The 17134-nt window shown below is 41.7% G+C and overlaps 1 protein-coding gene across 1 annotated transcript; it reads right to left on the bottom strand.

Annotated features, from left to right (window-relative positions):
* Positions 1-5535: 5535 nt before the first annotated feature.
* FDX2 (ferredoxin 2) lies at positions 5536-15628 on the bottom strand. The gene is made up of 6 exons (XM_072413504.1): positions 15527-15628; positions 14260-14511; positions 12917-12968; positions 9971-10077; positions 8270-8357; positions 5536-6112 (listed from the first exon to the last, which is right to left on the bottom strand). Exons 2-6 carry the CDS (start codon positions 14426-14428, stop codon positions 5956-5958), a joined length of 573 nt encoding a protein of 190 aa, XP_072269605.1. The 5' UTR covers positions 14429-14511; positions 15527-15628; the 3' UTR covers positions 5536-5955.
* Between the last annotated feature and the right edge of the window lie 1506 nt (positions 15629-17134).

Here is a 17134-nt window from a genome sequence, read left to right as displayed (position 1 = left end):
CGGATGAATGGACTGTAAAGCACTGCGTAATATGTTGGTGCTATATAAATACTAATTATAATAATAGGAACCTTTTCACTGCCTGTTGAACTGGACTCTGGAAGTGACTTATGGCCACTGGGTTCTCCCTAATTTCTATTGTTGGAACCATTGGATGCTGAGACTTATCAGAATTCATCTACTTGCTTCATGATGAGCTTGATCATTATCACAGGCTACAGTTATAAATCCCAAGTTGAAAGGCTTTGTTTTTTGGCACTCAGTGATGCGGTGTGTACTGTGTATGCTGGAAAAATACCATGTACTCTTGGCCAGTGCTACTTTCAGTCTTTTTTAAAGCCTCCAAGCCTTTAAACCAGGTTTAGCTAAACAACAAGCTTTGAGGGTCTAATGGTAGCCATATTTAAGACAGTGCTATCTGTCTGGTTTTGTCCCAGATTGCTTCAACACAGCATTCTGACATCCTGGGATAAGTCCAAGACAAGTTCACAAGGCTACAGGAATACTAAAGACAAACTCCTGAGAGGCTGGAGAGAAGTCCTAGGCAATCTGCCAGTGCACTGGATCTGATATGTACAGTGATCCCTTCTAATCAACATTCTAAAACCTGTTGCGGTGATCTACAAGAAAATAGAAGCCTAGCTGCACCAAGAAAGAACAATCACCTGTGATCTGCATGGGATCTGGTACTCCCTGAATTTTCTTTCCTGCTTTGTCACTCCTCTCTTCTCTGCCCCTCCGGTTTGAGATGGTTGGCTATCTAGGTATCCTCATTGCATCACACTGACCCAGGCAGATGGGACTTCACATGGTGGACTCCTAGTAGATGCTCTACCAGAACATCAAGGACCTTCTGACTTTAATGACATGGACTAAGTGTATGGGATGCTTAAAATGTTTAAAGCTACTTTCTAAAAAGGTAGATATGTAAAGCCTTTTTCGCCTGGTGTAGGTATCGGGGATTCTGTCCTAAGGTACTTTATAGGACAGAAGCTTTCTCATCTTTCTCCAGATTGGTTTGGAGCAGATTTTGGCTCTCCACACATTAGAGTCCATATTTCAGGTACCCTTGGCCTCTCATTGCTTGGTTAAATCCTTGTGTGCTTGTGATGCCTCCTGTTTCTCCAAGGGATTTCATCTTGGTTCTTTGTGCTCCCCAAATCGGAGAAATAGCTCTCTACTAACTCACAAGGTGTTGTTTCTTGTAATCTTCACCTTTGCATTGATATTGTATCTGAAGTAACGGGTCCGATCCTGCTAGAAGCCATTTTCGCTGTACACAAAATAACTTCGTTATAGTATAGTATAGTACTTCGTCCCAAAACTTCCTTTTTAACAACACTGAGAGAATATGTAATATGTATTGCCTTGGTTGGTATTCTGATTCTGTGCTTTTATTAAATTCTAAATCACTGACCCAGACTGAGTATGCAGCTCAAGTGTTTGGCTAATTGCGACACAATTTATGCTGGAATTGTCTGCATGCTTGTTTTAGGTGAATGACAATCTTCTGATGCTAAAAAATCAGCTTTACATCCAGGCAATTAGCATTTATTAGAATGGGTTCAGCAATGGCAGCTTTCATATTCTTTCTTTGTGTAGGTCCAATTTTAGGTCTCCGCCTTTTGCCTCAACCATGATATTGTTCAGTCCTTTTCTCCGGCCCTAGTTCATCATGATGTACTCCTTCATTGCCTTATGTAGGTGGGACTGTGAGGGTCTATTTATCGACTCAATCCCATTTAGGAAAAAGGATTTAATTTTTGTTATTTTGGATGGTCCCTGCAAAGATGGAGCCTATGTTCAATATGACCATCTCATGGTGAGGATGAATGTCCCTATTTTCTGTGAAGGCTCCTTCTATGACGGGGGTCAGCAAACTTTTTTCGTATCTAGGCCATTTTAGGAGGTCAAGAAGGCACACTAGGCCAGACTCTCTCTTGAGTCCTGCACTGATGGCTCGGCCCACCCCCCAGGAAAGCCCCTGAAGGGAAATCCCTCTCCTCTGCAATGCATACGGAGGCGAGGGAACGGCCCTGAAAGGAAATCCCACTCCTCCGCAATGCATACAGAGGAGAGGGAATGTCCCCTTACCCCCGAATGCGGCTCGCCGACCCCTGCTGGCCAAGATTAGGCCAGATCGACCGGGTGGGGGGCATTAGGCCGGAACGGACTACTGGCTAGGCAGTATCTGGCCTAAAGGCCGGAGTTTGCCTACCACTGTTCTACGAGATCTGTTATTGTCTCTTTCAGGCCTTCTCCATCATGCATCTGTTTCTTCATTCACACCTTTTCTAGGCCTGCAGATTCCATTTTGGGGTGTAATGAGCTTTTTGGGGTTGTTAGTGTTATGCTTGTTGTTGGGCTGCTTTTGGACTTCCCGATGGTTTCAGATTTCTGTTCCCTTGAATGGACAATATAGAGAAATGTTTCTATAATGTACTATAAAATGTCTTAAAATCCATTGAGTTATTCAGGTCCCCGCTTTTTTTTTGGCAATGCTTCTAGTACTGCTTGCTGGGAGTAGGAAAGGTTATTCTGGGTTGGCTGTAATTTCTTTATTTGCCTCCTGGAGGTATCTGTTTAATCCAAAGGTAACAGATTCTTGTATCTTCCCATGGACTGGACGAATAGGAAGGGGCCGAGTTAAGAAAATGCTGACCTAAGATCCAAGGTAAGTTGGGGAAGTTTAGGTAATGCCCGGACATATACTTAGGCTTCTATAATCTAAGCAGGACAGATCTGATCTCATATTTTGAATTTTATCTGTTTCCGATTGCAATCACCATAGCATGCATCTACTTTCTAAGTGAGAAAATCAATGTAGAATACAACATACCTTTATTTATAACCAAAACATGTGCATAAGGAACATTCTAACAGGTAGCACATGATGCAACCAACTAAAATCCCACATACAGAATTCTATACAGCAAATATAATAATTAAGGCGTCTGTTTAAATAGATACTTTCTGTATATACACACAAAAATAGTTATACATCCGTTCTCATAGGGAATTTGAAAACTATTTTGGTTCTACAATAATGATAAATTACAATGCACAATAAATAAAATACACCAGCCAATCAGATTTTATTTGTATCAGAACAGTGCAAGGTGATTTCTGAATGTCTGCTGTGGGTAACCCCATGTTTGCTGTGGCACTGATTTAGGAAATAATACTCCTAGATTGTAAACTCTTTGGGGCAGGGTCCTCTCCTCCTCCAGTGTCAAGTGCGACCCTTATTTAATGTACAATGCTGCGTAATGTTTTAGCTGACTGACAGCAGTTGTTTTATTACTCATTAGTAACAGCCCTGGAACAAGCATGAAGATAAAGAGCTCTGAGTTCAGTTTAGCTTTGCTGAGCTATATGCTTGTTTCAAAATGTGATATGGAGAAGCTGCAGCCAGCCAAACTATTGTGAATGTTCGAAAAATTTCCTTTTTAAACAAAACAACACTGCCAAAATTTAGGCTGCATACACACGTTAAATTTTTGTCATAGGAAAGGAACTTTCTTTTTCCAATGACAACAGACTAAGGTGAATGAACGAGCACTGTACATACATCAGTGTTCTGCTCTATGGAGAGTGGGTAATGAGTGAGTGGCACCCTGCTGCGCTTTTTCCTATTCACTTGCATTGCAGTTGTTCGTGGATTCGCCGAGACAGATCCATAAACAACGTTGGACGGCTTCTATACACGCGTCAGATTCTCTCTATTGGCCCAGAAGCGATAATTGGATAAAAATCATCTGACATGTATACATAGCCTTAGTGTTCAAAGAATAATCATTTAGCAACTACTGTCCAGAAACGTAATGGCCTAGAGACAGTTCGACCTTTGCTCATTTGTTTGACAGCTAATCCTCTGACCCACAAAGATGAATAGTTGTGAGAATCTGACAGTGTAGGGTGGTTGCCTGATGTTCATCGATTTGCCATGGCGGATCAATGAATGACAATTGGGAATGGTCACTATGCATGTCAATGGAGAGCATGGCAGGGTCATCCTCCCTTCCTATAGCGCTCATTCATTCGTCACTGGAAAGAATCATGAAAGATGGCTCCCAGAAACAAAAATCTTAAAATTCGTGTGTACATAATCTAAGCTATCATACAGATGAACACAGTGAAGGGCAGTGTAAGGGATCAGAGATGGGGAACTCCTAAAAAAAAATTTGTCACTTTGCCTATGGACAATTGTATGTTCACTCCAACGCCAAATAATTATGACACTTGTACTATCACAGCCTTTATAAACTTTTAAATCCTCAATGCCATTAGGAGGTTAGTGGTGAAGATTTAGGAAAGCCTGTGTGATTGTCCAACAACCATTTCTTTGGAATGGAAACAAGGAAAGAAGTTTGCAGCAAACATCCATGATATCATACTGCCTGGTCCAGGGTAAGTCCACCGACATGAACTATAGAAAGATATTTTATAGCCCACAGTCCTTGGTAAAAGATTTTTGTGCCTGTAGCCCAGAGCTTCCCAGTTCCCAGGGGTGGTGTCCAGTGGGTAATGTTAGTGATTGCTCCCTCCTGAATTCTCCAAATGACTCTTGACAATGATGACCTAACTGGCCAATAGGAATGGAGGTTTGGAACAGTCAGAGATCATTTATAAACCTGAAATACCCATCATCATAGTTAGTTTTATGTAGGGATTGCTGGATACAGAAAAGAGGAAGCAATGCAGAGATTAAAGCAGCCATGATATACAGGTACTGATAGATAAAGAAACAAGAGGATTGTATTAGAGGGACTGAACAGCCCCAGTACTCTACAGTAATCTGCCTAGCCCTCCTCTTAGAGGCAATTTCCCCAAAACTAAATAAGGGGTCAGTCAATGGGTCAGACTTATTGAAGCTCTCTAAGGCTGGAGAGAATAAACTTTCATCAGTGAAGCTGGGTGATCCAGCAAACCTAGAATGAATTTCTTCAAAGTAATTTGCTATTCGCTATGCAAATGTTTTGAATCCTGGATGAGAGTGAAGCTGGGTGATCCAGCAAACCTCGAATGGATCTCATCCAGGATTCAAAACATTTGCATAGCAAACTACTTTGAAGAAATCCATTCCAGGTTTGCTGGATCACCCAGCTTCACTGATGAAAGTTTATTCTCTCCAGCCTTGGAGAGCTTTATTAAATCAGACCCATTGAGTGTTGAGATCTGTCCCATGTGATGCAAACATTATAAAAGGGTTCTGCATGGATATTTTTAGGCTGTATCAGCAACAACAGATGTGGGGACACCCTTAAATACCTTGCTAGCCCAAATCCCTATAAAATATTTTTGGTTAGACTGACTTTTTTTTAGTATCTGCACACCCAAAATAAATATTTTAGTTACAGATATAGCCTGAAGGACTGAAACAGTCTGTTTTTTTTAAATTTTGGATGCTCCAACATCCATCTGCCAAAATTCCTGTCCACCTTTGTGTTCCAGCTCTTCCATAAATCCACTTATGTAATGTTTGCCCCGGTTTATGTTATAAATACCCTTTTTTCTTTTTATTCTCAAAATATATTGAAATATAACATGAATCCAGTAGGAATATTGGGATGTCCTCATGATAAGCACAGCACATATAGACCATGGAATGCAGGGATGGTGACTCCTTCAAAATGGGGGAACTAACAACAGAGGTAATGGGAACCCAACATAATGGGCACAGCAGGTGTGCAAACCTGGGAACTCTTCAACAGAACCCCTGAGTAACAGAAGAAACTCTCCAAACACTGAAAAATTAGTTTTGCATGACATGACCCTGTAAGCTGCTGATGTGCTCATCGTAGATTCCAATAGAAGTCATCAGCCTTTGGTTTACAAGCTTTGTGCTCCAGGAATGACTTTCTTTTCAGACATTTCCTGTTTAGTCTCAGCTACCAGCTCTCCATTTGTGCGTTACATCATTAGTAAACCATTATGACTCCCCCATGGCTGTCCTCAGTGGGGTTTTGGAACATGTCCATCCACATAAAAGTTTCTGGTGATTTTGGGAAGGATAAACTCAGCTCCGTTTAGTTCTTTAGTAAGAATAATTTGACATCCGAGTCTGGAGTTTTCCTGTAATAAGGGGGCCATGTCCAGCATATCGTCTTCTCTGCAACATCGAAAAGAAAAGGAAAAAGTTAGAGGGTCCCTGTTATAGTCTTTAATGTGGCTTCTATGACAACTGATGGTAAAAAAAAAAACTTTGAGGTGAAAATAACAGAAGTGTATGGCACCAATAGGTCTCTCTTTCCTGCCTTTTAACCACCTGAGGATTATAAAACAAAAGGGAGACATCTTTAAAAACTCCCAGAAAGTTTTTAGGTCAGTTCTCTACCATTCAGGTCCTCTCCCCCTGCCGCTACTGGCAAATGTCTTCCAAAAAAGCACAAATGTAGCAGAAGCCATGCTGGTTCACCACCAGACAGCTATTGTCATTAAACTGTATTTAAATAGCGCCAACATATTACACAGCGCTGTACATTAAATGGGGTTTGCAAATGACAGACAGATACAGAGAGTGACACAGGAGGAGAGGACCCTGCCCAGAAGAGCTTACAATCTAGGTGGGGGAAGTATCACATAATGGGGGGGGGGGGGGGGATAGACAGGTTATCTTTACTGTATATCTACCATTACAGCCTTCTTGAAATAAGTTTCAGATCTTCAGATAACCCCTTGTATAATTATTATATCCTCAGCTCTTACTGACTAAATGAAAGTCAGAAATGTAACTACCCTATACCAGCTCCTCCTTTCTCCACGTACATAACATGGATTGCTCCACACTCCATAAGAATCCTCGAATTTCATTTTTCAGTTCTCAGTTACAAGACCATTCATGTAGCTGCATAGCAATAATAACAACGCTATATCTTAGTGGAAGTCATGATCTCACAGACACCATGGTACTTTGTTGAATGATGTATAATAACCTGACCTGGGTTTGAAAAAATAACATATATATCTTCTAAAACTTTCGTATAACAGCGGTCCTTGCTTGTCTTAGTCTCTCCTGAGGAAGCTAATATGGTGAAATGAGTCGGGCATTGGGACCATTTGTTGTATTCCTATGAACTCTCGCTTTGCCTTTCCCACTATAATGTTGGTTTTGTATTTATTTACTATTGACAGGTGACAGGTACAGTGACAGGTGAACTTGTCTAGTATTTTTTTCCCATGAAGCAAACACTCATATTTAGAGCACCGCGTAAAATGTTGGTGCTACATAAACACAGTTTATAAATAAAAATAATAAAAAATGGCTTTTTCTGTCATTGTTATCTTTGAAATGTTTTCTTTATTATATATCTTTTAGGGGTTGGCAAGGAATAATTTCTATAATAAAGGGCTGGTTTGGTCGTTATATGGTATAAGCTGGCTAGAGGTATCTACCAAAATGATCCATGTATACAACACTAGCTACACATGTACAGGATTATGGGTGACGTATCTCACGTGTGTGCGTGTGCTCTAGCCGGAGAATACATTTAATGCCACATATTGCACATAAATGTCCACTGACACTTGCTGCACACAGTTCTTCTTGCTGGAGGGTCTGATATGAGGAAGAAAAGCCCTGCCCATAACAAAGTAGCTGTAGTTCTACGCAGAAGATAGAACAAGTCATAATACGTTAATTTTTTTCAGCACAGTTCCTCTTTAACACCAAGAAAGCAGAGGATCTTTACAAGCTGGATATTAGATTTATTAATCAAAATCTTGAGATTACAGATGCTTTGATAAAATTACCACCAAACAACCTTGGAAAAGCATTACCCGATGCATTATGTGCTGTCATGATGACTAGCGGAAGTGGAAACAGAATTAAAAGAAGCATTTTAGTTTTTCTAAAGAGGTACAAATGATGTATGACTTAGGCGCTATTTGTAATAGACATGTGAGGCCTTAGTGAGAACCAATAATCAGTGGTCACCAATCCCTGGGTCGCAGACGAGTGCCAGGTGGTGGGTTGTGGGTCATAGGTGACGGGACGAGGAAGTGTCAGCGTCTTTTCTTGCACTGCTCTGAAGCTGGGAGTGGCGGAGCCGTGTATGTGGGGCTTGCACTTCCCTGCCGTTCCCGGAAGCTCTGCCGCTTGACGGCACACCACCTCACTTATGCTGCTCTGCTGTTCCCAGCTGGTGTGCTGGCTAAGTGATGTAAGCTGTACATATACTGGGCCATGGCAAAATTTTGTGCTGCATTGCCAGGCCCCGCTGTTGGAAAGGTTGGGGACCACTGCTATATATGATGAACACACACATACCTTTCGTCTGGCTCTGGAAGCTGATCGAAAAACTCAGGGCTGACGTACACATGACACGTGGAACAGGCGAGGGAAGATTCACAGGCACCTGTGTGCAACAAAGAAATTATTAACACTTCACAGAGCATTTTGCATGGAGAGGGGATTATAATAATATCAATATAACCTCCAAGGAGGGGTAAAGAGATTCCTCTGTAAGATTCAAAGCTGAACTACAAGCAAACAGGTAAATAAAACCCATTTATTGGAGGGATTTTACCTGCCAAAAAATGTGCCTTTCATGTCCACCTAGTTCTAAGATTTACAAATCTCTGCCACACAAAACACTTCTGGCTGTCTGATAGGGAAAGACACCCCGATTTTTCGTTTGCTGTAGTTAAGCAACACTTACACACCTTGTTCCTCTCCCAGATTGGGACTAAGAAGAAGCAACAGAATGTTCATCTATCTCCCTGCTATTTATTCCTATGCTATAATGTTTCCTTAGAACATCAACATGCAGAGGTAACACAACTGGCTCCATGTGCTTCTCCCGCATCTCCCTATTGGAGCTTTGCTGCACAAGGACTGTAGATTACGGTTTGTTTGTTTCATAAAACCGAAGCTGTAGGTGGAGCTGGGCTTTCAAATATAAATGATCCGGTCATCTTTAACCTTTAAAAAATGGCAAGTTAATGCTGATAAGGTAATAACATACTGGTTTCTTACTGGAGAACCGTGTTCATTGTCTGGCTGCAGTGCTAATCCAGCGGATTCATTGCTTTCCCCTGTCCCTAATCTGGAAAGAGTGCTAATACCACCTGTTTCATGTTTGGCCCCTGTCAATGACTCAGAAAGTTATTATTTTAAAGAGGTGAGAAATGTTTGAACATTTTTATTAGTACATCAGCCCCTTTATCTCCAGGACTCATATCTCTACACACAGTAGAGTGTACTGGTTTCTCTGCTGGCCTCAAAGTCACTCATTTTCTGTAATAAGTTGAAGAACAAGTGACACTTGCAGAGCACTCAGGAAATGTTTGCTTGCCAGTTGATGGTTTCTCAGCAATAGAGGGTCTTCCAGGGGTAAGAAAGGCAAGTATTTCAGGTACATGCTTGGCTAGCTCAGAACCTGCTATTTGAGACTGAGACTATCAGTCGGATTTATAAAAGCTCTCCAAAACTAGAGAAGATTGACTATCATAGGAGAACCTGGATGATCCAGCAAACCTGGAATAGATCTGGTCTATGACTGAAAACGTTTGTCAACTAATAAAAATTGAATGAATTTTAAGAAATCCATTCAATGTTTGTTGGATGTCCCAGGTTCTTCCATGATGGTCTATCTTCTCCAGTTTTGGAGAGCTTTCATATATCACACCCTTTGCATGTTGTGATATCGGCAGTAAAAGCTCATCTTCCACCTATGAGAAATATTTCCTCTGGCCTGGAGCTGCAACAAATAAACTCTGTGCCAAAGGTATGTCAACCAGTTCAGCCAATCAATGTGGCCAGACCCTGAATGAAAGCGAAGACTGGGTGAATATGTCATTGGCGGTAATATAGTGACAAAGAAATTTTCAGGCACCGCACAGCCGGAGGTATCCCTTTAGCAGGTAAGTCTGCCATAGTGTGGATGCACATTACAGCTAAAGCCCACCCACCACAATGCAGAGTTTCCACTTTAAAACCTCCATTGGTATACAATGAAAAATCACTTACCTTCCAACTCAATGCCGTACCTATGAGCCAGGTACAGAACACTCTCCCCGATCTTCCCTTTAGCAGGAATGCGCTTGCCAGCCCTATCTATAAACACAACGTCAACCCTGTGAGGGGAACAGATACGCGTTTACAGTCCGGCTGTACACAATATGCACCTAAAGCCTACTTACTAGCCACACTTTGTATTATTCCATTGCATTTGTATGGCATAAATATTAAATTAAATATCATGATAGGTAAAAATATACTTGTGTAAGGGGGAAAGGAGGATCTTTATTAAAACATATTTAGTGCACTTGGGCATGAACTCTAACCCTGACTCTTATAAATTAAAGACTATGACCATGAACTGTAAAAGCACATAAAAAACAAGAGATATAAATGCTGGCTTGCAGGAATAATCATTTCTATACAACATTTCTCATTCACTGTACCTTTAAACATGTTAAACAACCAATCCCCTAGCACAGATCCCCTTCTGTTTGTAGGTCACAGTCATTTCCTCACTTCTCTAAATAACTTTTCATGTGCAAAAGTCTGATTTGTTTTCAGGCAGCACCCACTTATTCTCATATTGTGATTCTTCGGCTTTCTGCTTCTGGTTTAGGTGCTTTGCAGGCACTTATGTAGAAAGAGAATCCCCATAGGCATGCCAAGGTGCTTTTATATTGTAATATTGTCACCTAGTTGTTATTGGCAGGAAAGTGACTTGTATTTTTTCCCAGAAAGGTGCCAATCCTATTACTATGAAAGATGAATATATTCACAAAGGATGGGGTTATTAATGGGGAGGGCAGGGTGACTTTACTTGCTATCTCATAACCACCTTATAACCCCTTTTCAACCCTCAATCTACAAACAAATACCCCTAGCACAATGGTTGATGCTGGAAATGGGTTTACGAAACAACATCAGACACAGTTCAGCTCCTGACCATCGGAAAGTAAAGTGTCAACTATGATACAGGTAGCCCCGGGTTACATACGAGATAGGGGCGGTAGGTTTGTTCTTAAGTTGAATTTGTATGTAAGTCAGAACAGGTACATTATTTTAATAAATAATATTAGGTGTCAGTTACTGTATAAAATCCTCACTGTAAGTTATTCACAAACAAGGAGAAAAAAAATCTTTATAGAACCTAGACATTCATTAACTTCTGGAGCAAGCTGTGCTTCGATATGCAAAAAGACACAACTGCAGAGTTTGTCTTGGTCATTAAAGAGTCACAAGAGCTTGCAGAAGAGCAAAAGACTTCTTCTACAAGCCTCCATCCTGCTAGTGAACGAGCAAGGAAACCCCGTTTGTATCTAGGAGTCGTCTGTATGTCAGATGTCCTTAACTCGACGACTACCTGTACAGTGGTCCATTGCAGGCTAAAGCCTTCACCGATACGGTAAAAGAACACCGTCACCTCCAGGCTGCAGTGGCATCTACAGTACCATCGGTTCAATATGGCTATTGTCTTGTAATAATTAAACATGATAAAAAAATTGCTTTGGTATGCAAATCTATCATAGTGTGTTAACGGAATGTGGCCTGGACATCCAGGCATTAATGATCTCTGGTAATAAAAGGTCAGATAGTGCTTGATTTAATAAAGCTCTTCAAGGCTGGAGAGAATACACATTCATCAGTGAAGCTGGGCGATCCAGCAAACCTGGATCTGGTACAGGATTAAAAACATTTGCTAACAAAAAGCAAATGACGTAAGAACTCCATCCCAGGTTTGCTGGATCACTTGGCTTCACTGATGAAAGTGTATTGTCTCCAGCCTTGGAGAGCTTTAATAAATTAATAAACTCCTTTCCCCAGAGGTCATTGAGAGCTCTGCAAGGACCTTAACAGTTATATCCGTGGTGGTCATAATTCCAGGCTCCAAACTCCCGTATAGATAAGCAAGAAGCAAGTATGCAACAATGGCACATCACCCCTGCCTCTCATTCCACTCCCTTTAGGATTCAATTCTATTTAACTATTCAGCTAGAAAATAAAATTTGCTGCTGCTCAGGGTGTGACTGCCCTTTAAGGCCCCATTTTAGTGCAAGATCAAACTTGCCATGTACTAAATAAATATCAGAGCTATGACTAAAAGGAGGCGTGGGTGGACATGACGAGTTTATTCTTTCTGGATGAAGCTGAACCTATTTAAACAGCATTGTTACAATAAAAGACCCTGTCAGGTCGCTAAAAATGCAAACAACAATAGTCTGTGAGTAAAAAAAATCTGTAGCCACAGCGGTCAGTATACAGACGTTTAACAGTTACTACATATCCCTGACTCACGGATGAGTGCTGGAAGGACATAGGGGTCAGAGAATGGAATCAAGGTTTATGGAGAGGGGCATGGGCATCTAAAACTTCTGAATGTGCTTATTGCCAATACTACTGCACCACTGAAACAGGGAGGTGGTGGGGGTTATAAATAAAAAATAAACTTCTAGCTTTCACTTTCTTGAGAATCCTATAGGAAAGTAGTAATAATTTTTTAGTCACAGAGGTGCTCTTGATATATAGCTATGCAAACAATGTTAAGTTTTAATTGGTCCAGCAGTGAAATTAATATTATACAGTATTTATATAGTGCCAACAGATTACCCAGCACTGTACAAAGTCCATAGTCGTGTCACTAGCTGTTCCTCAAAGGAGCTCACAATCTAATGTCCCTACCATAGTCATATGTCATTACCACAGACTAAGGTGAATTTTCGGGGGAAGCCAATTAACCTAACTGCATGTTTTTGGAATGTGGGAGGAAACCGGAGTACCCGAAGGAACCCCGCGCAAACATGGGGAGAACCTGCAAACTCCAGATAGTGTCCTGGATGAGATTTCAACCTGGGACCAAGCCCTGCAAAGGCAAGAGTGCTAACCACTAAGCCATCGTGCTGCCATGAAATGGTAATTCTTCAAACATATATAACACAGAAAAATGTTTTGACTCACGTGTCTTCACATGGCTCATTTGCAATACTGGGGTCTTCTGAATGAGCAGCAGCTAAATAAGAATAAACCAAGCATCAATAGGAAACAGAATACAAAACAAATGGAGTAAATTGTAGTATTATTTTATATTTGTAACTTAAATATATATGATAAAAAGAACATCAATTTGTACATCATAATCATATAATTGCTCAAGAGTATGTAATCAAATGTAATGCCATATTCCAAATTGGATACAACCAATGAGCATTATCCTATGACACTGGATTCTTAATGGGAGGGATCTGTCTTTCCTCCTACATTTATATACACATGCTCAGGATCTCCTTCTCCCATAGGCTACGTACACATATCAGATGATTCTCCTCCGATTATCACCTCAGTGCTGATATCGAAGGGAATCTGGCACGTATACAGTGCTTGTCGTCCACCCTTCAGTCGACCGCCCTGGCGGATCCACGGATGGGGAATGATAATGCAATTGAAGGGGAGAGAGTACAGCGGGGTGCTGTTCCGTCATTCTCCCCCTCCCCTCTCCATAAAGCAGAATGGTGCTGTATGTACAGCGCTGGTTCATGCATTGTGCAGCCTTTTGTCATTGGAAAGCATCATGAAAGATTCTTTAAAACGACAATTATTGCATGTGTGTACTCAGAAAGGTGGATGTTTCAGTTTGGTCCAGATGTCTAAATTGTCTAAAAGTGAGCTACTCAAATATCTGTGTAAATTATATATAAATCCAACTGAATTTGCAATATATTTAATTCATAGAAATTTTGACAAAATTTTACAGATTATCATCTCCATATTTCTCCTGATGAAGTAGATTATATGTCTAAGAAACGTGTTGGGGTCCAGTCTGAAAATATTTCTTAAAGGAGCCAACCAACAATCAAAATATTTATATTTAAATTCTATGTTTGGACTGTATGTATGTATGTATGTTTTGGTGGGCTGACCCGATAATATTGGTATTGTTATTGGTTGGATAATATTGGTTGTTCTATACCCAATGGAACTACTATAATGATTACATTAAAGTAATATGTTACATAAACAAAGACAATCATACCTACTTACAAAGTTTGTGATCACTGAAAATAATGCTAATATGAACCAAAATTATTATTATTCCCATATGTTTTAAGATTGGAAGAAGCAGCCCCTGTATTGTAACCACAGAAAAACAGCCGGGTGGTTACTGAAAAGTGCTGGGTGGTGCGCCCCGCTAAAAGGGGCCGGGGAGAACACTGCATTATTCACATTTCTCACATCCAGTGATTTTGTGGATGAATATTTTTGTATGCCTTGAACATCCTATTCCTCTATCACAATCCCATTACCTGTAGTCTGGAAGGTTCTGCACACATCCTCGACATTGGGTGTCTGCAATCTTCCCAGACATTGGTGTCCTGCAGGTATCCGGGATATTCTGGCAAAGACAACTTTACGAATGGACCAGGAACAGTGCCCTCCGGTTCTGAGGCCTCTGCTTATCAAAGAGACAGCCATCAGGAGCTGGGATTCAGCTATACCTTCTCTTTGTGAAGACTTTCCAAATACGCAACAATGGCAGATCTTCAAGACGTAAAAACCTGAGGACATAGGCATAGAATACTATGAAAAACAGAAATAGGTTATGGGCTAGTTTTGATGTATAACAAGCTGATCATGTATCACGGCTGATATCCCATGAGAATTTGGCGTGTGTACAGCACCAGGCAGATCCACAGACATCGAACGATCTTAATGAAAGTGAAGGGGAGAAAGCACAGCGGGGTGCTGCTCCATCTTTCTCCCCCTGCAGATGCCAGGCTTCGTATACACTTCAGAGGATTCTCATCCGATAATCAACTCAAGGCTGATATCGGACTAGAATCTGGCGTGTGTACAGCGCTCATCGTCAGTCATTGGACTTTGATTTCCTGCAATTAAATGGCTGATTGCTCAGACCTAGCCTACCATGGTAACAAGTAACCCCTCCAAAAGTAGCCATGCCCATATAGTCCTTTATAATCCTCTCCTTCCTAGGACTAAGGAATGATAGCACAGCCTATACTCCACCCCAGTATGTTAGAGCTTACACAGAGCTATGGATCCTCCCCCCGATGTCATATGATGGCTCTGGTCCAATCACCCACCACTGTCACTTAGGATAGGGGAAGCAGGTCACATGGTTCTTTGTACCTGGTCACATGGCCCTTTGTACCTGTGCCAGGTGTTTCCCTCCAGCAATATGGGGCAGCAGGGCGATTCGATTTTAAATAAATCCAAGGAGGGTGGGTGAGGGGCTCTTTTCATTTTAAAATTTAACTATAAACAGATTCAGAGGTGTGAAGGACGTTTTTTTTTTTAAATTACAGCAACTGTGATATGTCAAATGAAACATACAACCAGTGCACTGAATGTCCTATCTCTATATATACAGAACAGCAGGTTATTATGAAAGCTGACACTGTTGCCTATAGCATATAATTAGGGTATACTTTCAATAAAAAGGTATACAATTGTCATTTTTTTAAATGACAATCCTGAGTTTCGTTTATATGTATAAAGTACACAAGAAGCATCCTCAGTCCCCTGACACACAAACATGCACCCTTCACTCACCTGATATCCCACTTCCGGTTACTATGCCACCTCCAACATGGCGTCGACGCTTTTTCCGCTGACGTTCTTTTTCGTCATCACCATAGAGACGTAGGACGTACCCCCAGCCAGCTCCCTGTAGCTCTCATTCCCTCGGCACGCCCCTTGTGCTTTCTTCCTATTGGTCAGTTTGCACGCTGTTCCTGCCCGTTCCCTCTGCAGCGGAAGTGACGTAGTGAGCGGCAGTGCGGTGATGACATCTCGGCGGAGCTAGAGGTACATTGATTTGCAGCTGGGCGATGTGAGAGCCCGCCGGGTTTGGGACGAAGGCGCCCGGGTCACGGACTGACTCGCTCCATAGCCGGTAAGTGTGCCGGGGATAATGTAGAATGATCCTGTGTGCGTGTGACGGGCCTGAGGCATGGACGGGGCCTCCTGCTTTACTCCACCTAAGGACCAAGCTGCGTTACCCATAGCAACCAGTCAGATCAGCGCACCTAACCTTGGCGGGAAATGAAAGAGAGAATCTGATTGGTTTCAGACGCAGCCTTTCAGGTGCAGGCCTGGTGTGTGCTTCGCCCCTCAGCCCCAGCTGCCCCCATGTCCTGGCCTGAACTCCATAGCAACAAGGAAAGTAGAAGCTGATTGGCTCATTGAGGGCAACACAGACAGTCCTTGGGCCTAGCACAGTGTGGAGCCTTTTTTTTGTATTTTCTCAGCTTTAAGGCCATGTATAGGCTTATTGCATCTTAATGCCTTTGATGTCTTATGTTTCTGCAGTGCTGGGTTTCCCATTCCCTATTTTCCATGTTTTGTATTCCCCAAATATCTATGTATGAAGCTATAATAATACACGGATTGTCCAAATGCACAGCCATTGCTGGCCATTTTAGTTGTTATACTGATTATCTGAATTAAAATGACTTGAAACATATCTCTGACCTGTTGTAATATACAGCATAGAAGCTTCATCCCAGTCATTGACTTTGTGCTGAGATCATGTGATCAGTCTGCTGCAGGAAAGTGCGGGCGCTTCCCCAGTCTCCTCTCCACCAGTTATCGCTTCCCCAGTCTCCTCTCCACCAGTTATCGCTTCCCCAGTCTCCTCTCCACCAGTTATCAGACCGCAGCATTGTTGTAACTTTGCAGCCAGACATTTGTGGTCGCGGCTTGCAAAGACCGGGACTTGTGTTATGTCTGTCCCATCGCTTAGCTGTCACCTCGGCCCAGGAAGTAGATGGGGACCCTGCATGATGCCTGAGTAAAGATGGCTCTGCTATGGAGAGAGCAGATGAAAGCTTGTACTGTAACACATTACTGAGCATGTAAACAACCTAAAAATAAAAATCTGTACTTGATCCCATTTTAAAGGCCCTTCCCCATGCAAAGTTTGCATAGCCACGCCTATAAAGATGATCACATAGTCTGTATTACCTAAACTGGGTCACTGGTCCATGTGCTGTCAGTGCTGCACCTGCACTGTTTACATTTTGGTATTGCTGTGATGCGCCACCATTGCTTTGTATTAGAAGATCAGCAAGCAGCATTTGGCCTAGTTTATGTCTGACCTGCAAATTATACAGATCTTAGTTCTGATATCTGCCCTGTGTGCTTCCTATTCCTTACACC

Source organism: Pyxicephalus adspersus, chromosome 6 (genome assembly GCF_032062135.1).
Source record: "Pyxicephalus adspersus chromosome 6, UCB_Pads_2.0, whole genome shotgun sequence".
Classification (NCBI taxonomy): domain Eukaryota; kingdom Metazoa; phylum Chordata; class Amphibia; order Anura; family Pyxicephalidae; genus Pyxicephalus; species Pyxicephalus adspersus.
This window is presented reverse-complemented; position numbering and strand designations above follow the sequence as displayed.